This window comes from Natator depressus, chromosome 9 (assembly GCF_965152275.1).
Source record: "Natator depressus isolate rNatDep1 chromosome 9, rNatDep2.hap1, whole genome shotgun sequence".
Taxonomy (NCBI): domain Eukaryota; kingdom Metazoa; phylum Chordata; order Testudines; family Cheloniidae; genus Natator; species Natator depressus.
The window spans coordinates 4906579-4928237 of NC_134242.1; the positions used below are offsets into that span (position 1 = coordinate 4906579).

At 50.1% G+C, this 21659-nt stretch overlaps 1 protein-coding gene across 4 annotated transcripts; it reads left to right on the top strand.

The window, feature by feature from the left end:
* The first annotated feature begins 849 nt into the window (after positions 1–849).
* BCL6 (BCL6 transcription repressor) lies at positions 850–20255 on the top strand. 4 transcript variants are annotated; one of them, XM_074963364.1, is made up of 10 exons: positions 850–911; positions 10219–10257; positions 11366–11537; positions 12227–12448; positions 12581–13564; positions 14116–14297; positions 15550–15717; positions 17649–17779; positions 18501–18638; positions 20084–20255. In XM_074963364.1, the coding sequence occupies exons 3-10, from the start codon at positions 11377–11379 to the stop codon at positions 20225–20227; spliced, it is 2130 nt and encodes a 709-aa protein (XP_074819465.1). In that variant the 5' UTR covers positions 850–911; positions 10219–10257; positions 11366–11376; the 3' UTR covers positions 20228–20255. The 4 variants fall into 4 exon arrangements, with proteins under 4 accessions (XP_074819465.1, XP_074819467.1, XP_074819468.1 ...); XM_074963366.1 differs by having other exon boundaries at positions 12227–12433; XM_074963365.1 differs by lacking the exon at positions 850–911 and adding an exon at positions 8775–8883.
* Positions 20256–21659: the final 1404 nt, after the last annotated feature.

Below are 21659 nucleotides of genomic sequence, written 5' to 3' on the forward strand. Positions count from 1 at the left end.
ACAGATCTGTTTTTTTTTTTTTTTGGGGGGGGGGGAAGAAGCTTCTTTCGTCAAAAGTAAATCCCTTGCACGATCGTGAGAGCCAAAAAGAGGTGGCTGGAACATTAAAGAAAAAAAAAAAAAAGACGGATTATTTTTCAAAAAGCGTCCAAGGCAGCAGGATCCCGGGATCTTTTTACAGGAGAAACTTGCTCAAGCAGATGCAAAAAATAACGTTAAACGGTTCTGTGTCTCGCCTCCCTACGGACTGCCTGAGATTTTGTCTGCCTCCTCCTCCTGCTTTTTTAATTAGGGTTTCCCCCCCCTCCTCCTGCGTTATGAAAACCTCCCCCCAACACCCTCTCCCAGGTCCCTACATTGTAACGCATTTTGCTGGGGGGGGGGGGCAGAGCTGGGGGGGGGGGAATCTGGTGTATTGCGAGGAGGCCGGCGGTGTTTGCGGGGCTTTCACGACCGAGAGCGGGGTGGCCTCAGCCCCGGATCTCTCTTATGTCACCGAATAGCAAATTAGTTCTCAGAATTCCAGGGGCCGAACGCTGCAACACAGAAGCCGCCCCTACGTCACAGAAGGCAGGCGGCCACGTGACTCCAGAGACCGGCGCCTACCACCGGCCGCGGGGGGAGCCCCCCCGGCCCCGGCCGCTGGCCCCCGCTGGCGGCGCCGCTGCCGGGTGGGGGCCCCGGCCGGGAAGGCTCCGCGGGGTCCCGGCGGCGGGCGGCAGGGGGCGGGCGGGGCGGATCAGGGCGGAGCGAGCGGGGAGGCAGGGAGGGGTGGCATGTGGCCTCCCCTGGGCCGGGCGCAGTGGTAGAGTCGGCAGCTCAAATTCCGAGAATTGAGCTCTGTTGATTCTTAGAACTGGGGTTCTTAGAAGTGGTGATGCAAGGAGTTTCTAGGAAAGCCCGGAGACCAGGTGATTGCTGCCGCCGCCGCTTCTAGCGCCGCCGCCGCCGCTCCTGCTTCTTTACCCTTTAATGCTGGAGGTTGCCAGGCGCCTGCCCCTGGCTCCCAGGCGCCTCTCTCCCCATCCCCGGGTCCCTCCTTCCCTCCCTCCCTCCCTGCCGCGCGTGGCAGGTGTTCAGGGCGCGGAGCCGGCCGGGGGGCTTGTGGAGGGGCCTCGCGTGGTTTTATTTTGGGGGGGGGGGTGCGGGTGAAGTTGGTTTGTTTTGGTTTTTTTTTTTTCTTTTTGCGGGGCAGGGCCGAGGCGCCGCCGCGGAGCGAGCCCGGAGCGTTCGCCGGGGGGGAAGGGAGGGGTGCCCGGCGGAGATCGCCGGCTCGGGGGGCTCTGCGCTGCCCCGCGGGGCTGCCTCCCTGCCCGGCGGACTCCTGCGCCGGGCCGGGCTGTCAGGAGGAGGATGTGGCGGCTCGCTCGGGGCCGGCTGCCCTCCCTCGGGCTGCCTCTCGCCTGCCCCCGCGGACGGGGAGCGGAGTCTCTCCGGCTTCGCTCGCCTTTCTTGGCCGAGGCGCCCCTCGCCTGGCGCCCGGCCACCACCGGCCTCTCCGAGTCGATTAAGTGACAGCGGGCAGAGATTTGCAACAACAAATGTCCCCAGCAAAACTCGGCCGCTTTGCCCTGGCCCCGGAGCCCCGCTGCCTCCCCCTGCGGTCGCTTGGACACCCCCGTTGGGCTTGAATTGTGTGTGATCGCGGCCCGGCGATTTGCACCGTGGTTGTCTTTGCATGGGAAACATTTTTAGCATCCACTGTCTTCTTTGCGGTTGGGGAAGAACCTTCCTCCCGGGGGGAGGGGGCTCGGCACCTGCAGCCGCATCTGGATGTGGGGTCTGGGATCTTCGGGGCGATGGGGAGGTGTGGACAGGACAGGGGAGGGTAGGTGGGAGCGAGATCGCTGGCCTGGGGGGGGGGGTGGCAGTAAATGTTGTGGTGTTTTGGGTGCTGCGTGACTTAAGGTTGTCTCCTAATGGCTGCGTTGTTGTTGTGTGTTTTTGTTTTTCTCCTCCACGGTGCAAAATCTCCGAGAGGGGAACCTGTACTGCTGATAATCAAAGGCACTTGCCCCAGGACTCAGACTAGACAGGGTGTTTGCACAGGGCAGGAGCGGCGGGGGACAGAAACGCTCCCGATTTTATTTCTAGACTGTGCTAGGGGAGGCGTTGACAACACAACTTGGTTGCGTGTGTGCTGTGTTTTTGTTTTTGTGTTTGTTGTTTTTTTCCTCTCCCCAATCCAATGCAAATAGATGACTTTGCAAAAGGGCTCGCGAATGCTGCAACCTGTGGCTGTCTAGTCCTGCCAGCCCAAGCGGTAAAAAAACCCAGGATTGCTGGATGAGATTTGCGGGAGATTTTGAGGGGGATCCCAAAGTCATTGTGCGAAGTGACTGTTGCTTGGATCGACTAACTCTTACCTGCCTGAGCTGACAACGTCCATGCTTTGCTTTTTAAAAAAGCAGAGTAATTATTTAGGAAACATGCTTGTATTTCATAGAATAATGACCCCATCCTGGGTGTGTTTGTTTTTTTTTTTTTTTTTTGTTGACAGAGAAATAAAAGTATTTTTGACCAAGACATAAGTGCTTTAAGGAGACTTTAAAAAAATCTGGGTACTGATTTACTATATATATATGTATAATTTGGATTATCACCAGCTTGAGGGGGGAAAGTCCGTCAAACCAGCGTTTACGAAATAATTCTGGGCTCAGAACTCAGGTGGAAAGGGAGCGAAATCTCCCAGGGCTCGTGTCCAAGAGGGCGAGCGTCTTACAGGAAACCCGTGTAATCTTTTAATGGATTTCCAATTAGTTTATGGTCTCCTTGAGTGCAGCTCATGTCCTCAAAAAGCCCAAGACACGGCTGCTGCGGAATGTAAACACGAGCCGCGGATGGCTCCGGAGCAGGGTTGCTGGTTGCAGGGCCCGTGGAGACGGGCTGCCCTCTCTCTTCCCGGAGTGGGGGGGTTTAAAAAACAATTAAAAAGAAATCAGTAGCCGGGGACAATTCCGCTTGTTCTCCGCGCCGTTTACTACCACGGCGCGCTTGGCGTGGAGACTGGCGGTCGTAAATCTGCTGTCCCAGCTGGCCCCTTTCCACACGCTATTCCTGGAGGTAGCACCAGCAAAGAGGAGCAGGCGGGTTTGTTTGAAAAGGGAAGGTGGGGTGGGGGGAGGGATCAGAAATCTCAGAGCTTTGCAAGAGTGCACGCAACCCCCCTGCCGCTCTCTCTAATACAAGGTGCAAAGTATCAAACTTTGGGGGGGGGGGTGAATCTTTAGAAATCTCTCTAGTTCAGCCAGCCAGGGCTGAAATCCGATCCCTGTTGACACATGGGATCACGTCAAGGGGTTGCTGCTGAGGTTTGACAATTCTAATGAGAGAGGGGTGGTGAAAACCCGTCTGTATTTCTATAAGGAGACGCAGGGGGAGAAAGTCAACCAAACCCCAGCGCCCACAGAGCGAAGGGTTCGTTTTCCTCACACCTAACCTTGTTAATTTTTTCAAGGGATTTTTTTTTAAAGGCAGGAGTGCCTTCTCCATAGGAATGTATCCAAGACAAATTGCTTCTGCTTGGCAGGGAGGAATGGGGGGAAAGGTGGGGTCTGTACAGTCTGTGTGTTTTATTGGAGAGTTCCAGTTGTGTAAATGACAGATATGACTTGATGTCAAAATACTTTCCCCTCCCACCCCGGAGAAACTTTGTTGTGAAAACTTAGGGGTTTAAGTAGTCGCGTGTGGCGTAGCAGCGACCTCTCTCGGTTGTAAAGGGAATGGCCTTTTGGATGTGTCCGGGGTTTTGTTTGTTTGTCACAATATTTTGAAATATTATGAAATAGCCTTGATGGCCGAGAAGGAGGAGTAGGGAAATAAAAACATCCTACCTTTTTTGGAAAATGTGTGGCTTCTCTTCCAGTCTTTGAATCTGACTTTTAAAAGGCATCCAACCCAAGATCTGGCTATGTTTATACACCAGGTAAATCTGATTTAAAAATAAAGTACCAAAAAAAAAGAGAGAGAGAGAAGAAGCCTGTATCAGTGAGTTTTGCCATTGACTTCACTGGAAGCAGGGTCAGCACTAAACTGGCTTGGGAATGGAGGAGATCTACACTGATAAGCAGAAAAGGATCCTGCAGCCTTTAACTGGGGCAAAATTCTCATTGCCTCCAGAAGATGTTTTACTGTCATCAAGCACCATCTTGCTGCTTGTCCTGGGGTTTTAAAATTTAATGATTATTTACAATATTGTATTAAAGGCTTATGGGATAAGTGCTTTCAGAATAAATACAGACTTCCTTCCAGCAAGCCTTAAAGGCTTGTTTTACAGCTAGGAAATCTCTTCAAAAATATTTTAAGGCAAAACTTTTTCTCATAGGGCAAGAACTCCAGTTTGCATTACAACTGTGTGTTTTAAACCAGCAATCCAGTCTCTCTCTTTTTTTTTTTCTTAAAAAAGCCCTCAAATTTTCTGTCTTTGTCAAGTAATCAGTGATTAAAATATTCAAAGGCTGTGTAAGGGTCTTCCAGAAGAATGGATTCTTTCATTGTTCCAGGAAGAATAGTCTTCATTTGTAGGGAAATGCTCAATGTTGAGGGGCAAAATAGATCAAAGATCTCTTGGGATATGTTTCAAATCAAGTCCGCTCCCACCCACCCCTGTTTTGACTGTCTGAGTCAATAATCAGAGAAGAAATGATATTTCACTGGTTATTTATTATTCTAAAGAGACAGAACTCTGAATGAGAGTTGATTCTCAAAGAGAACACCAAAAGCAGGTCAAAGGCGTGTTTTCGTCTTCTTTTTTTAATTGCTAGTGTTCCCAGCTAGTCTAAATGCTGGATAGTGAGGACTGAAGACTTCTGTCTGAGTCTAAAATAAGCCTAGCAGAAACATTAAGTTGTGAAAAGCAAGGATGGAAAAGCTTGTAAAAAAAAATAATGTTGCTCAGACGTGTTTTAAGAGGAACAGAATTACATCGACAAAATTATATGTTTTCCAGCCTCAGCTGTGGCGTTTTATTTTCCAAGGGAAATAGATCTCTACGACAAAGCTAAAGGGTGCCATCTAGTGGTGTGTTCTTAAAATTCCTTTTGGTGACTGGCTGCAGCTAATCTTTCAAGCTTGGGAAATCAAAAACATGTAGAATGCAGTACTTTAAGAAAAATTCCTAGCTAGCTAAAAGTCAGCAATGAAGAATACAGAGACCCATCTAGGGCCACAGAAATTGACTAGCCTAACTGAAAACAATCAAGTACATATTAAAATGTTATTGATACTCACATGTGCAGCTCTGTCTGAATGTTTTCATGAAATCACATGTAAAATATTTCCTGCCTGTGGTGTTCGTCTACTGTTCCGGAATCATTGTCTAATATAGGTTGTCTTGTGTTGCAGAATTATGCATTCACTTAAAAAAGGTTTCGGTCACCCTACATGGCAGCAACCTACTAGTTTATAAGAAAGTCTTAAGAAATATATTGTATTATCAGTGTGTTATCCAAACACCAATGTAAATGTAGGTGGCAAAACTTAATTGAGATAATGCCAAGTTTTTTTTAAAAAAAAATCTGATTTCAATCAACATTTTCTTAATGTGCTACAAGGACTTTAGAGGAGCAAGATAAAATAATTTAAATATCCAAGTTACCTTGATCTTTTTTGTCCAAGAGGATAAATGTAACATCTGTTTCAGCTCCTAGTGCTGCAACATTTTGGATGCAAACACTGTCTGGGGAGGTGTTAACAATTTTAGTTGAAACTTTAAAAAATAGTGGGGCCTACTTAAACTAATTTGGGGAAAAATTTGACTTGACAGTCTTTCATTTGGATTTATAGTTAAGTACGGGGTCTGTGAACCAGAATCTCCTCTATGAAGAATGCCCATATTTTTGTACTAGATTTATTTTTAAACCATTCTTGTGGTTGGTAGAACTACAGCAAAAACTGTAATTCCCATGTGGAAAGTCTATTTCTAAGGGAGGGTGGGGGATAGTGGTTGGCTTTCTCCCCTATCCCTGTGTTGTAGGCTAGTCTCTTCACCTCCAGTTACATTTATTATCAATCAGACACAATGAAGACATGAATTTTACTGACCACAGAGGGAGGCTATTGACTAATGCACTGTAGAACTGCTCGTAGAGGAGAGACATTTCTCCCGGAGTCACAGGACTGGTCATTCTGTAGGATAACTTACATGGATGGCATCTTCCCAAATACACCACGCTATGCTATTTTCAAAAATGTAGTGTGGGCTAATAGCCACTAGGGGCAGCTATGAGGGCTAAATTTATTTGCTGAGTCTGAGCTGGAGTATACCTGGATATGTGTCCACAGTCCAAACTTGCACTGTATTCTTTTAAGCTACTTTAAACAGTATGTGATGTTTGAGATAATGGGCCACATTTTCCCTGGCGTCACTTCAATTGAAATAACATTTCTGTATTTTTTTTTAAAAACGAATGGGTGGACTTTCTTATGGATTTGGAAGCACTGAAAAAAGGGTCACTCATCCCTTTCCAAGGACACTTATTGGCTTTCCATTTTCATTAATGCTAAGCAAGATTTTGGCAGTATCGATAGGATTTTGAGATGGTATTTCCCCCCCTCCTCCCTCTTTACTTTACTCTTCATTTAAAAATAATGTGCAGACTAGAAACTGGGCCATTTCCAAGCATTCAAAAGTGCAACCAGTTTAAACTCTTCTTCAAAGTAAGACATTAAAATACACTGTAGCAGCTTGCAGTGCCAGAAGAAATATGCAGGTTTCCTGGTTACAAATGCTGATAATTAACCCATCCCTGTAATATATTGCATTTCCTAGAAACAATTGTTTGCTGGCAGGAAATGGGACCAGACTGAAAGAGCACAGAATGCTTAATATGCTGCTAGTGACCTAGTCGCCAGAGGGAACAAGGGATGGGGAAGAGTATCCAAAGCCTCTTTGATTTACGCTGACATAGTATTTAACTCTTAGAGATTTTTTCTCTTCTTATTTTGTTGTTGTTAATCAAAACGGGTGTTGACCTAGCCCCAGGAGGCTACTAGATTAATAAAGCCATGCTCTGACAGCTGAAGGCCTCTTACACCCCCCTGATCTCATGCCATTCTGTAAGAAATGAAAGCTCTGAGAGCCAGGGAGCTGGCAAGGAGGTCTCTGTCACAGGAGGGTGACTTTCCCCTCTACTAATGGGGACTCCCTGCGGTGCCCTCTGGGCTCTGCTTAGCGGGCAGGTCCAAAGGGGATGGCAAGCCCTGGGGTCCCTGCTTTGGGTCACTTGCCCCCAGGAGATAGAACAAGACCCCTGGCAGGGACCCCCGCGGCTGTCTCTGCTGATGCTACAAGCATGTGCCTTGCTGGAGTCGGGTGGCTCTTTGATGCCTGGCGGCGGAGCGCCCCCTAGCGGGCAGAGGGGCGTCGCATCCCGGCGCGAAGGCCGGCTCGCTCGCTGCGATCAGCCTGCCGTGGCTTGCAGAGGGAGAGATGGGGCGAGCTCCTGCCAGTCGCAGGCTGGCCCTGGCTAGGGCTCCGGGGGGCGAGGTGCCGCCGCGCTCCCCGCTCCCCACCCCCCACCCCCAGTGTAGGTGGTGGTGTATGTATTTATTTATTTTTATTTGCAGGTGGATTTGATCCACCAGCCTCCTGCCAAGGACGGGGACGGGGAGGGTGCAGCGGCGAGGGGGAGGAGCTGGGCACTGGGGGGGGGGGGTTGGGGACGGAGCTGGCCGGGCCCCTAAGCGGCGGACCCCCCACCTCCACCCCTCTCCGGGCTCAGCAGCGGGCCAGCCCCAGAGCAATGGTGTCTCTAGCCCCCTCGTCCACGGGGGGGGGGCCGGCCCCTGGGCGCCCCCACGCCGGGCTCTGGGCTCCACCCCCCCCCCCTTGTCGCGTTGCAAAGGGCTGCAGCCTGGCCCGCGACGGGGACGGTCTCCCCGGGCTCGCCGTGCCCCGGGCTCGGCTCCCGCCTCTCTTCCTAGAACAGGGCTGCCGGGAGCCGGAGCCCGGCGCGTTCCCGGAATGACAGCGCCGTGCCCTTCCCCGGCGCGAACTGGCCATGTGGGGGGCATTTCCTCCCCGTGTAAACGCAGCCAGCCCGGAGCACGCCCGGCCGCTCACACCGCACCGGCTGGGCTGGGGCCGGCAGCTGGCTGCAAGGTACCGTGGGAAAGAGAAGCTCCGAGGGGGTGTCTCTGTGCTGGGGGGGGATATTTCCTTTCCCCCCCCTTACATCAGCAGGGCTAGAGGGTGACCTGGGAGGGGTTATTTGGAAGCGGATCCCCTCCTTCCCACCCCCACGTGCAGAAAAGGTGACCTTTGGTGGGGTGAACCCTGGAGCGTGAGAATTTGGCTGGGGGGGGGGCGTAATAGATTTCATATCGGAGTTGCGGGGGGGGGGGAGAGGTGAAGGAACTATCAGCCATCAAATCTTGACCGTCTCTTTATTGTTGCTGAACTGTGCTGTCTTATGATCAGGTGACTGCAAAGGCCAAACTGGGGGGGTGGGGGGGACGACACTCATTTGCATCTGGCTTGATTAATATGGGGTGGGTGGGTAAAGGGTGTGTTGCGGGGGGGAGGAGCGCCTTCCTCTTTCTCAATCACAGCAGCAGATTGAAGGCAGATCCTGGTGTGAAGCGCAATGCAATGGTCCCTTGTTGGATAAGGCTGCTTGGCTGTCAGGAGCCCAGATTTGTCTGCTTTCTAGAGGAGCCTCTTCCAGGCCAGCGGTGGGTTTGCAGCGGGGCACCCAGGCGGACCCAAGATGGGCTGGGCAGCGAGACTGGACGGGTGATGTAGATGTGCTGGGGGGGCAGCAGAAGGCTGGGACAAAGGACCAAGTCGCACCCAGGGCAGGTTGCCCTCCTGCCCCATCCCTGTCAAAGACTTCTACCACTGCAGGACCTTCTTGCATTGCGTGGAACGGGTTGGCGTTCATGGTGAGCTTTGTACTTCTCAGCCCCATGTCGTAGCCTATAAATGGGCCCTGTTCTGATCTCGGGGACAACTCTTGTGACTCCAGTAGCTCGTAGACATGCCTGGCATTTACGCTGAAAGGACTGAGCTCAGAATCTGACCCGGTTGTGCATCACTTACACATTCCACTGGGGTGGGAACTTTGAAGCAAGGCCAGTTGCTAGCAGAGTCTGTAAATCTCTTGGCTTTCATGTGAACGCTGAAAGTGGCTGGCAAAGAGGGCTATGCGAAAAGGTCAGAGTCTGCAGTATTTGGGAAATGAGTCACCTTCTTTGAGTTTCGAGTTAGGGAGGCTCAGAGGCACTCGGGAGACTCACCTCGTTTGAGTGTATGAAATGGATTTTAATGTCATGCATTTGTTTTAGCATATTAAAAATCACACTAATTCCTCTTCCTCCCCATAAATCTCTGGGTACACATCTTTTGGGGCTTGGAAAGGTTTATGGCTATATCTGAAAAGCCAAATAACAGCTATGGTGCTCTTTCCCCCTCTTTTAAATGTAAAAGCCAACTATGGGGGGAAAGTAATTGTCTTCATGTAGATAAGAAGAAAAATAAAATTCTCTTAGCATGGAGTGGAAAGAAGAAATTCTTCTCTGTCCCAATTGCATTAACTCCCCAAAGCCAGCAGGTGGAGGCAAAGAGCATCTTTTGGCAGTCAAAGAAGGGATTAGGTCTGTTTCTAGCTTTGCTACTGACTTGCTGTGTGACCTCGATCAAGTTACTTAACCTCTCAGTGCCTCAGTTTCCCAGTCTTTAGTAATTTCTAGTGTTTCATATTTCCAAAGTACTTTGAAATCTTCAGAAGAATGGTGGCTACTAAGGAGAATGATTCCTGACCCCTTTCGGTTTCTGGGGAGAATGAAAGAGGGGAGGGGAGAGAGTCTTGCAGCCCTGTGTGATGCAATGAGATGATAAGAAAGGAGTGGGAATACTGGGGATGGGGAGAGGCATATCTGAAAAAAGTGGTGAGTGAATTCTTGTTTGACTCCTCCTGTACCCTCCCCAGCTACCCTCGAGTCCCTGACTCATAGATATGAAAGGCTCCTTGGCATACACCTATGGTTTGGGGTAGAGGGTGTGGAAGAGTCTATGATTAGATTCCCAAAGCCTGTGGCTGCAATAAGAACATGCTGTACTGGGAGAAACAAATTAACTTTATTGGAGAGGGGAAGTGCTCTTAGCTTCAGCTCGCATCCTGCTGATGTTACATCAAAACAACAAGCTTGCATCTTACCACAGCCAATTTACATTTCTGAACTAATCTGGTGTTTGTTTTTCTTGTGCTTGCTTTGTAGGTTTGAAAGAAACTTTTGGGCTGTGAATTGAGGCACTGGGTATGTAAATTTAATTTCATGCCTTTTTAAATGTGTTGAATGAAATGTTTCATTAGGCCCAGCCAGAATCTGTATTCAGGAGAGTGGCTGCTCTGCACAAAATTACACATTCATATCCCACCGCTGCCAGTGGAACAGTGGCTGGAACTAATCCTGTCATTGAGGAATTTGGCATTTAAGAATCAAATTCCAATGTGGAATTTCAGGTGCTGGATGGTAGCTTCTTGGGAAAGGCCTGGGTCAGACCCTCCAACTTTGATCAAAGAGAACGTGTTTTGGAAGGCTTCACATCAAGAACTGTTGAGGGAAGAGGAACAGAGTTCTGGAATTAAGAATTCCTGGTGATTTAGATTCTAGGGAATTGGGTGTCCGGAGACCTGGGTTTTCTGTTCCTAATGTAGCCACTGATTAGTGACCCTGGGCAAATCATCTTCAGAAGTGGCCACAGATTTTTGGGTGCCCCACTAGAGACCCCTTGGTCCGGATTTTCAGAAGCGCTGAGCACCTGTAGCTTTGTATGGGATCTTTATGAATAGCTCTAATTTCCATGGCTGGATTCTGTAGTTTGGCTGCCCACTCAACTGTCTGACGTCCGTGGGAATGACGCACGTATCAGAGCTGCGGGACCAAACCATAAAGTGTGTAATCTAATAATGCAGATTAGTGTGCAGGGTTTGCTTTGCTTTGTCTGCTAGTCCTCTGAGATCTTCAAATAGCAACTTCCAATGGAGCTGAGCATGGCTCCTGCTGGCTTGGCCACAGTGGGAGCAGGAGCAGGCTTGGGGTGTGATGGGGAGGTGGTATAGCTTGCCCACCTATACCCCAGGAAGGTCCTATTGTGTTCATCCTTCAGCTAGGAGTATGGGACTCATGCTGAATCCACTCCAGTCATGGCCACTACAGATGGAAGCTGAAATGTGGTTGCATCCTAGATTACTGTTGTTTCTTCTCTCACTGGGGGGTCTATTGCTGCCCTAACCAAACACTATCTTGCAGGGTAGCCCCTGCTGGAGTAGACCAATGGCAGGCTCTTGGCCCTGCTTTATGGTGCTTTCTCAGTCACTTCATGGTCCTATCTTTTTTTTTTTTTTTTCTCTCCCTTTTTCAGGCAGAGTCAAGATGGCCTCTCAGGCAGACAGCTGCATCCAGTTCACCCGCCACGCAAGTGACGTGCTTCTCAATCTCAACCGCCTTCGGAGCCGGGATATCCTCACCGATGTTGTTATCATCGTGAACCGGGAACAGTTCAGAGCCCACAAAACTGTCCTCATGGCCTGCAGGTGAAGAGGGGCTAATGACACGGTCGCTTTCTCCTCCACCCCGCCCAGCCCCCTTTCCTTCCTCTGCGCGCACACGCTGTTCCGTCAGATAAACAGCACGCCTGACGTCCCAGGGTCCAGCGCTGCCTGTCCGAGCCCTGTGTTCACATCCATGAATATCGGATGCTTGGCATCTGACTGACACCCATTCACCATTGTACACCATAAATAAAACACTTGCCACCTCTCCTGGCCTTGTCACTGGGCCTCGTTTGACCAGGTGGCGCTATCGTGGAGGACATGAGAGGCCGTTGGCATGGAAAGACAGAGATACAGGGAGGCTGCTCCAGGTGGCAGGAGCTGCAGAGGAGAAGGCGCTTTCACTCGGTATAATTTGGGGGACCTGTGGAAGAATTTAATGCTAGATCAGAGGAGGCAGGAGACATGGGAGGGAGAGGATTTCCATGAGGGAAATCTATGGAGGGTCTTTAAATTAACTAAGATCAGAGTTCTCAACCTTTTCCATAACAGGACCTCCCTGGGGCGAGCCTCCCATCCATCTTCCAGCGTCGCAATGTAGGAAGGGCAGAGGTTGAGAGTTCGTGATGGCCCGATGGAGAACCCCTGTAATAAGTTCTCTCCCCCTCTCTTCTTCTGAAATCTTGCAACTTGGGTTCACTCTCCCCTCCCACCCCTTCTCCCCTTTGCAGCGGCCTCTTCTACAGCATATTCACTGACCAGCTAAAGTGCAATCTGAACATCATCACTCTGGCCCCAGACATCAACCCCGAGGGATTCTGCATCCTGCTGGACTTTATGTACACCTCCCGCCTCAACCTGAGGGAAAGCAACATCATGGCCGTCATGACCACCGCACTCTACCTACAGATGGAGCACGTTGTCGATACTTGCCGAAGGTTTGTCAAGTCTAGGTGAGACACCTGTGGCTGAGTTGGAGAGCCTGTATTTTGGGGGGGGTGAAGGGTGGAATTGCCAACGCATCTGATAGCTCGTTTCAAAGGCTGGGAATAAGGCGTAACACCCTTCCTTTTGTCTCCATGCAGCGAAGCCGAGGTGGTCTCTGCAATGAAGACGCCAAGGGAAGAGTTCTTGACGGGCCGGATGCTGAGTCATCCAGAGGTGATGGCTTACAGGAGCCGGGAAGTCTCCGAGAACAACATGCCTCTCCGAAACACGCCTCTCTGCGATGGGAGGGCCTTTGCCTCCAGTTTGTACAGTGGCCTGTCTGGATCGCCCCTTTCCTACACTGGATACAATCCCATTCCAGTCAACGGTTTCCTCTTAGATGACGAGCTGCGAGAGGCGAGGATCCCCCTGCCGGATGTCTCGAGGGTCAACCCTTTCCCAAAGGAGAGAATGCTGCCATGTGACAGCTCCAGGACAATCCCTACAGACTACACCAGAGCTGTCACTGACCTTTCAGCCAACATGTGCCACGCCACCATCTATTCTCCAAAAGAGGCTGCTGCCGAAGAGGCCAGAAGTGACATGCACTACAGCATAGCCGCTGGCCCTAAGCCCGTCGCACCTTTGGTCCGAAACAATCCCTACTTTGCCTGTGACAAAGCAGCCAAAGAAGAAGAGCGGACCTCTTCAGAAGACGAGATAAGCCAGCACTTTGAACCAACCAACACACCAGCGAACCGAAAGGGTCTCATCAGCCCCCAGAGCCCCCAGAAGTCAGACTGCCAACCCAACTCGCCAACCGAGTCCAGCAGCAGCAAGAACGCCCGCATCGGTCAAGGCTCTGGCTCTCTGGGTACCAAGAGCCCTACTGACCCCAAAGCCTGCAACTGGAAGAAGTACAAGTTCATTGTCCTCAACAACCTAAACCAGAGCACCAAGCAAGACGGTGCCGACCAGAATGAAGCGGGGACCCTCTCCCCTCACTCCTACGTGTCTGCATCGGCTTGCCAGCAGTCCATGGAACCTGAGAATCTAGACGTCCAGTCCCCAACCAAGCTGAGCTTGAATGGGGAAGACTCGACAATCCCACAAGCCAGCAGGCTCAACAACATTGTGAACAGGTAAGGCAAACCCCCTGGAGGAGACGGGACTCTTTGCAGCACTCCTCGGTTTTATTAATGCTTTGGGTAGATGCCTAGTTTTGGTGAATGGGTGTCTCGCCTCAGTTCCTCGGCAGGTGTAAATCAGTGAGTTCCGTGGAACCTCGCCAGCTGATGCCAACTGAGGATCTAGCCAGTAATGTATGTTTCCCAAATGTGTAACCACACCCAGCATAGGCTGATGGTTACATTAGGGACTAGGAGTCCTGGCTCACCCTGTGGCTGTGGCCAGTTCACTTAAACCCTGTGCATCGGTTTACTCTTCTGTTACCTACCCAAGGCGGACGTTTATAAAGTGCGGCGAGATCCTTGTGGGATGGGCACTATAAAAGCATGAAGTGTGATTGCTGAATGCCCTGTAGAGGGAATGCCCAATGGGGCCCTGATCCCGACTAAGGCTCCTTTAAGTGTCCACCTGGCAATGTGTGTGTATTCTTCATGCCTGCGCTGAAGGAGGTGCTGTGATCTTGTGGCACTAAAGCCTTCCGATGGGCGTTGCTCCTCTTCCACAGATCCCTGGATGGGTCCCCTCAGAGCAGTGAGGGGCAGTCCCCTCTGTACCTGCATTCCTCAAAATGCAGCTCCTGCGGCTCCCAGTCCCCCCAGCATTCTGAGATGTGCCTTCACACCCCCGGCTCGACCTTCGGAGAGGAAATGGGCGAAACCCACTCCGAATACTCCGACTCCAGTTGTGGTAAGTCCAGAATCCATCCTCCCGCACTTGCCCGTCCAGCTGGCAGAGGGGGGCGCCATGGAACCTGTGGGATGAAGCTCCCCCAATGCCATTTTGCCACATAGGAGAGGGGCCCGGCCGCAGCACCCCCAGAACTCTGGGCATGTTTGAGCCTGCATACAGGCTAGCAGGCTGGTGTCTGTCTCTACAATGGGCTGAACCCAAATTCTGAATCTGAACTTCAATGGTTCAGGCCATCTCTTTTCCAAGCGGATCTCAAAGTGCTTTCCAAACCCCCTGCTAACTGGCTGAACGAAGCATTCATAGGAATTGGTTTTTGCCTCTAACAAGGCAGCTTGGGCTAGTTGAGAGTAATCTCCCAACAGTTTAAGACAGGATGTGAAGAATGCCACACCCAATCAAAATTGCCAGGGAGGGGGACTGAGCTAGGCAGAAAGAAATGATCCACACTTGGACCTGGCCATGTTATCTGCCTCACTCATCAGTCCTTGGAAATGTCTCTAGTCTAGATGAGCAATTGTGGATAAAGAGGGCTGGACTGTAACAGGGTTCAAAAAGGAGCTAGATAAGTTCATGGAGGATAGGTCCATCAATGGCTATTAGCCAGGATGGACAGGGATGGTGTCCCTAGCCTCTGTTTGTCTGAAGCTGGGAATGGTCGACAGGGTAGATCAATTGATGATTCCCTGTTCTGTTCATTCCCTCGGGGGCACCTGGCATTGGCCACTGTCAGAAGAGAGGATACTTGGCTAGATGGACCTCTGGTCTGACACAGTATGGCCGCTTTTATGCTCTTAAGAGGCTTACAAAACTCTGTTTTGTAAAAATCTGTTTGCCCCCATCCTCCAACTCAGTGGGGGGAAAAGGAAGATTTTATTTGCTGCCCAAAACCTAAGTTTCCCCCAATGAGTAGAACTCTGAATTCATATACAGTGAAACCACCATCATGAGGCAACCTTCCCACCTTCTGCTTCCTATTTACTAAGATGCTACTTCTGATTGGTTTGGTTGTTGGCTAGCCCCATGGGTGATTTGTTTTGCTGTGTATGTATGAAGGAAAGTGTAACGGATGCTGTGGAAGTGCTGCTTTCCCCCAACTCCATCAAACCCCCGTGAAACAGACTTTAGCTTTGGCACACTGGCTTCCCCTCCCCACCGGCTCCTTGGCCCCGTCCATGCAGGAGGCGACCTGTGTGCTGCTGTGCTTGCTGATCTCATTCATTTTCCCCGCCTCTCTCTCTGTCCCCGACAGAAAACGGAGCCTTCTTCTGCAATGAGTGCGACTGCAGGTTCTCTGAAGAGGCTTCTCTCAAGAGGCACTCCCTGCAGGCACACAGTGATAAGCCCTACAAGTGTGACCGTTGCCAGGCCTCCTTCCGCTACAAGGGAAATCTAGCCAGCCACAAAACCGTTCACACAGGTACAGCCCGGCGCTCCTGGTGCCAGCCCATGGCAATGTGTCAAAGCACGTCCTGAAAAGCACACAAGGCCCTGAAAGCTCTGCCTTGCATGCAGGCCTAATCCGTATCCGGCACTGGGGCATTGCAACTGGGCATGCAGGGAAGGGCAAAGCACCCCAGCACCTGACAAGGGATGGTCGTGGATCTTCAGCCACATCCCGGGAGCCTGAACTCTTGGGTTCTGCTCCTTTGGAAATGGCTTAACCCCTGTGTGCTTCAGCTATAAATGGGGAAATACTTATTTTCCCCCCTGGGGGGCTGTGAAGCTTAATATCTGCAAAGTACTTTGGGATCCTTGACTATGAGGTGTTGCCTAGCATTTGGTTCTCTCTCCACACATGAACTGTATTGGCTGTTCCATTCAGAGTGTTTGGGGGCAGGGAATGGGCCCTTTGGGCTTTTTTTTTTTTTTTAATGATGTATAAAGAGTCTGAGAGGGGTTATTTTACCAAAAATAAATAGTCTGGTGGTTTTTCCATTAGAAAGTCTGGTGACTGGCAAATGGCTGAAATGGTCTGAGCCAGCCCAGTTGAGAAAGGAAGGGATCAGGGGTTGAGCTGCTGCTCAGAATCCTGGGTGGGGTTTGGCTCGTTTCTGTAAACGCTCAGAACATTGATGCCCAACTAACACTTCGGAGAAAGGAAGTTTGGGTTAAAGACCCAGCCTTCCTCCCCCATCAGTCGGGCTGAATTGCACATTGCCTGACTTTACAGCACATAAAACTAAACACGAGACGGATCGGAGCCGTAAGGTGCAAGAGCTCACAATATACATCCCCTCAGATTCCCAAAACATCTTCCAGCAAAATCAGGGAAAAGCAGATTTGATGTTCAGGCTATTCTTCATTTAAAAACAAAGACAGGAGGGGAAAAAAATAAACCTCCGATGAACCTTTCAGCTCATCTGTATCCATCCCAAGGATGCAACGGAGGATAAAGATCCAATGAAGATTACCTTTGTGTAGATGGCAGGTGGGAATAATTGAGGCTGAATAGTTTGGAGCGCAGTTACTACTGACTCCATGGCTATGAACAGCCTCTGTCGCTCTCAGCCTTGCTCACTTTGCCAAAGGAATGACCAACAATTGGATCAAATGTATTTAAAACCATTCAGAGACCGACAGAGCCAGGCAGATCTTATCTGCTTGCTGTATCTCTGCTTTGCTCACCCAGCTACAGTATAAAGTTGGTCAATATTGCTTGTCGCTGGACTAGGAGGGGCTGAATTGTTAATCCTGTTTGGCAAAGCAGACAGACTTGCCTTGTAGACCTGATTTCTAGGGCTGTGCCTCACAATCTGAGCCAGACAATAGTTCTATGAATAGCTTTCTGGGAGAAGGAGAAGAGGGTCACATCTGGCTAGGGTTCCCTGCCAAAAATACCAGTGTGCAGTGGGTGTGCCACACAGTCAGTGAGCAGATTCTCTGCTGCACCCAAATGTTGTAGGCGGTAGGTTCCCTGACTCTTAACCCAGCTCTGTATGCAGGCTAGAGCAGCCTGAGGGCTACTCTAACATGCACTGGTCCCCCAAGGGACCGCCTGCCAGCTGAGGATAGCTGGAGCATGCCATACTGTGGCCATGCCTCTTCCCTCCAGTGCCTGTGTGGAGGTTGGCGTAGGACCGGACTATGATGGCTCTGCCCCCACTGGGGACTCCCATCACATACACACTGAGGGAATTCCCAGCTAGGGGGAGCAAAAGCAGAGCAAAGGGAGTGGAACACAGCAGGGAGTCTGCCCTGGGCTTTGCAGGTTCGGCGCTGCTAGGAGGCCCGTGTCTTTTCCATTCTCTTGTGGACTATATAGCAATTTAGTGACTGTAGTGGAAGCTTTGGGGCGCTCGGGACACTGTGTGCTAACCTGGCGTCTCTCTGTTTCTGGCGGGGTGACAGGCGAGAAGCCATATCGTTGCACTATCTGCGGAGCGCAGTTCAACCGCCCGGCCAACCTGAAGACCCACACACGCATCCACTCCGGAGAGAAGCCCTACAAGTGTGAGACCTGCGGGGCCAGATTTGTCCAGGTGGGGATCCCGCTTCATGCTCTACAATTCCCCTGGAGAGTGGGAGGCGTCTTCCTGCTGCTCTGGGTCCTGGGGCTCTGCTGGATGTCTGTGATATGGGAAATGCCCTGAAGGGGGCACTGTTCGTTGCTTAGGGCCTGGTGATGATCCCATGCTGTTGTGGGGCAAATACAGGCCCCTGGAACTTTGCCCTTGGCAGGTCAATGAAGCTAGTCCATTGTTTTTTTCAATGAAACAGATCTGTGCCTCTTACATTTCTCCGTGTGCTGTCAGCCGTTCGGGCTCTCAAAGGGTTTTGCTGCAAACATTCATTAGCTTATGCCCATGGAGTCTGATCTAGGATTCCATACTCGACGAAGATGGCCCTTCGGATGGTCACTTGACTAATAAGGACTGGGCTTGTGGTTAGAGCCTCTGGCCACAGAGATGGCAGCTTTTCAAACTCCTTTTGATGAAGCTGGTTTATTAGAAGAATCCATTCGGTTTAGAGTCTGCCTTTAATATCAGAGCTGCTGTACCGAGTGGTCAGTCCAATCCAGTGTTGCCTCTCATGGCCAGTGGGTGGGAGGAGGATTTCTTCCTGACCCCAGCTGTTGTCTGGCTAATGCCCTGAAGCATGAGGATTGATAGGAGTGGCTTGGGGAGCTTGGTCTGAATGTGAAGTGCGTGTGGCAAGCATGCCTATGGGGACACTTTTCTCACATTGTCTCCTCTGCGGCAGGTTGCCCATCTCCGAGCTCATGTGCTAATCCACACTGGCGAAAAACCCTACCCCTGTGAAATCTGTGGCACGCGCTTCCGGCACCTGCAAACGCTCAAAAGTCACCTTCGAATCCACACAGGAGAGAAACCGTACCATGTAAGTGACCTCCTGGCGTTATTGGTGCTGGTCACCACGAGCCAGAACTCCCTAGCAGCCATAAGGGCCACGTACCGTGGTGGGGAGAGGTTGTCCGGCACTGACCGCTGGCATCGCCCCTGGCATGGCTCATGTCCTGACCACCAGTTCAGTCTTAGCTCTGGTGTATCCTTACCAGGCTTCTCCCCAAGGACACCTCTCCATTTCCCCTCCCCATCCACCCTCCGGTACAGAGGAAATTAGAGGCCTGCTGCTGAGATGGCATTTTGACGGGTTGAGCTGTATCTGGAATCAGCCCTGACCCGTTTTCTCTTCCTTCCCTTCCCCAACCGAAGAAGGTCACGTTCCTTCAAAGGGCCTCAGCTCACGTCACAGTAGAGGACAAAGGACATTGCTCCTCTACTGTACGGGAGGGTCAGAGATGCTAGAGATGAGGTGTGTCAAGACGTCCCCTCCAGGCTCAACTCATCCCTGACATAGTTCTACGGAGTGAGGGCTATTCACCGGTTAGGGTACACTGCTGTGCAGTTGGTGGCGTTACCCCAGGGGTGAGCTTGGCCCAGGATGCTTTTTTAACCCCGAGGCCCATAACATGGAGGCTTAACCTCCAATCCGAAGAGCTGGAGCTAACCAGGAGTAGACTCTACCAAGACGCGGAGGGACTGGGGCCTGGAGTGGCCCCGTGCCATGTAGCACCCGCTTCGCATGCATCTTCTTGGGAGCCCCCATCCGACCCATACGGAGATTGCTACGTACAGTCTGCTGCGCAATATCAGCAGGTGGGAATAGTTAGGATGGAAGGGGACAGAAAAAAGCTACTTTGAGTCTTACGCGAGGCAGAACTCTGGTTTAGAGGCTAAAGCACGCAAGCTAGGACCCCGGGGTCTACTTCTAGCTTTGCCACTGACTTGCTGCGTGACCTCAGGCAGGTCACTTAACCTCTCTGGTGCCATTTTTCCCCCTCTGAAGAAAGGGGGTGTCCAGGGTGCTGAGAGTCCTGAGCAATCCTTGATTAGGACAAGATTTCAAGTCCCCAGATAGAGGCACTACAGACCTGCCAAGTGCTTCATATTACTCGTACTCACTGTGTTTAAAGTGACCGGCTGGGAGATGGCATCCGTCTTTTCGTTAGCATCTCGGCAACAAAGATATTTTAAAATTGAGGCAGAAGTGTGGGCTGGCGGGTCAGGCGCTGGCCTTGGGTTCAGATCCCGGCTCTGCCACTGACGCCTTGCGTGGCTTTGGGCAAGTCACTTATCCTCTCTGCACCTCAGTTGCTCATCTGTAAAATATGCTCCCACGCCATGTTGCGAGGCCACATTAATGAATGATTGTGAGGCAACTCCGACAGGGCGGGGGCTGCTGGGGGCATATATGTGGCTAGATTACATATGGCTCTGTAAACTTTTGAGCTAACAGCACCTTCCCCATCCTTTTGGTTTTAGTGTGAGAAGTGTAACCTGCATTTCCGCCACAAAAGCCAGCTGCGGCTGCACCTCCGGCAGAAACACGGCGCCATCACCAACACCAAGGTGCAATATCGCGTCTCGACAGCAGAGCTGCCACCAGAACTGCCCAAGGCGTGCTGAAAGCCAGGCGGATTTCTCTGCGGGGAGAGGGGAAGGGGAGTCTGGGGGAAGGGGGGGGAGATATCCAAAGGATACTTGTAACACTTGTAACACTTTAAAACTTTCATCACACGATGGAGTGCCTCTAAGCCCATAGTGCAGAAGGTGGGAAAAAATATTAAAAAATACACGGGTTTTATTTTTATTTTTCCCAGTTATGTGAAACTAAAAAAAACTTATTCAGATTTAAATGTGTATAAAAAATGTCTGTCCAGTGGAGTGTTGATAAACTCTGGAGTTTAACCTTCACAGTCTGAAGATGAGGAAGGTCATGCTGATTTACGGGAACAGTTGGGTTTTTTTATTTTTTATTTTTTGTGTTGTTGGGGTTTTTTTTTTGCTTTCTCTTTGTATGCAAAATGTGTGTTCTTTTAAAGAGACGAAAAGAATTGTGTACTATTGAAGAGAGGGCTTTAACTTTTTTAACCAAAGGTGAAGGAATCTATGGCAGAGTTGTAAAATAAAAAATATATAAAATATAAATATATATAGACCTTAAAGATATATTAAAAATATATAAAATGCATTGAAGACTTGATTGAGCATCTGCAGGCAGATGCTGATTTGAGACTCTTTAGTGTGGTAGAGCACTTAACAAGATATTTTAAAGTATTGCATCTGTATAAGTAAGAAAATATTTTGTCTAAATGCATCAGTGTATTTGTATTTTTTTGCAAGTGAAGGTTTACAATTTACAAAAAAAAAAGTGTGTATTAAACCAACAAAGCTGCAGAAGGAATTTAAAATAATAATAAAGTGTAATTTTTTTTGTTTTTGTTTTCAGTCTGTATATATGTAAAATGTGGTTCGCACGGTGCCTTTTTTTTCAATGGACGTTTTCAATGTATGAACTGTATGAGCCCAATTTCCTTTTTAAGGTACAGCCTTATGTTGCAAAAGGAGTCCTCTGGCAGAACTGTTTATCGGGGAATGTTTTTTTTTGGGGGGGGGGGAGGGGCGGGCGGAGGTTGGGTTTTGGGGTTTTTTTAGGTCTTATTTTACATGCTTGTGTTATGAACAATCTCGGGAGACAGGGTTTGGGCTGTGTCTAAACTGCATTAACGCGTTCTGTAAAATATAGCTGTACAAATACAAGAATAAAACGATGAAAAGTGAAATACAGTGGAGTGAGGGGTATTTTCTTCTGTCTGTTTGGCTTAAAATGTCTTGATCTGATATCCTCTCACTTGGAAGGGTCCAGACTTAGTCACTAAGGGTCTGATCCAAAATGCACTGAAGTCAATAGGAAAGACTTACCCTCATCCCTATTGAGGCATGTGGCCCCAACCCAGCAAAGCATGCGCCCAGGTAGTTCTGTTGACTTCAAGGGCCTATGCTACTTGCGGACAGTTAAGCATGATCTCAAGTGATTTGCTAGATCATGACCAGTGAG

Excerpts from the sequence above, each read along its gene's own strand:
- BCL6 (XM_074963364.1), top strand. The coding sequence starts at position 11,377 with ATGGCCTCTCAGGCAGACAGCTGCATCCAGTTCACCCGCCACGCAAGT. Across the intron at positions 11,538-12,226 it reads ACTGTCCTCATGGCCTGCAG|CGGCCTCTTCTACAGCATAT; the intron begins GTGAAGAGGGGC and ends TCCCCTTTGCAG. Across the intron at positions 17,780-18,500 it reads GCGGGGCCAGATTTGTCCAG|GTTGCCCATCTCCGAGCTCA; the intron begins GTGGGGATCCCG and ends CCTCTGCGGCAG.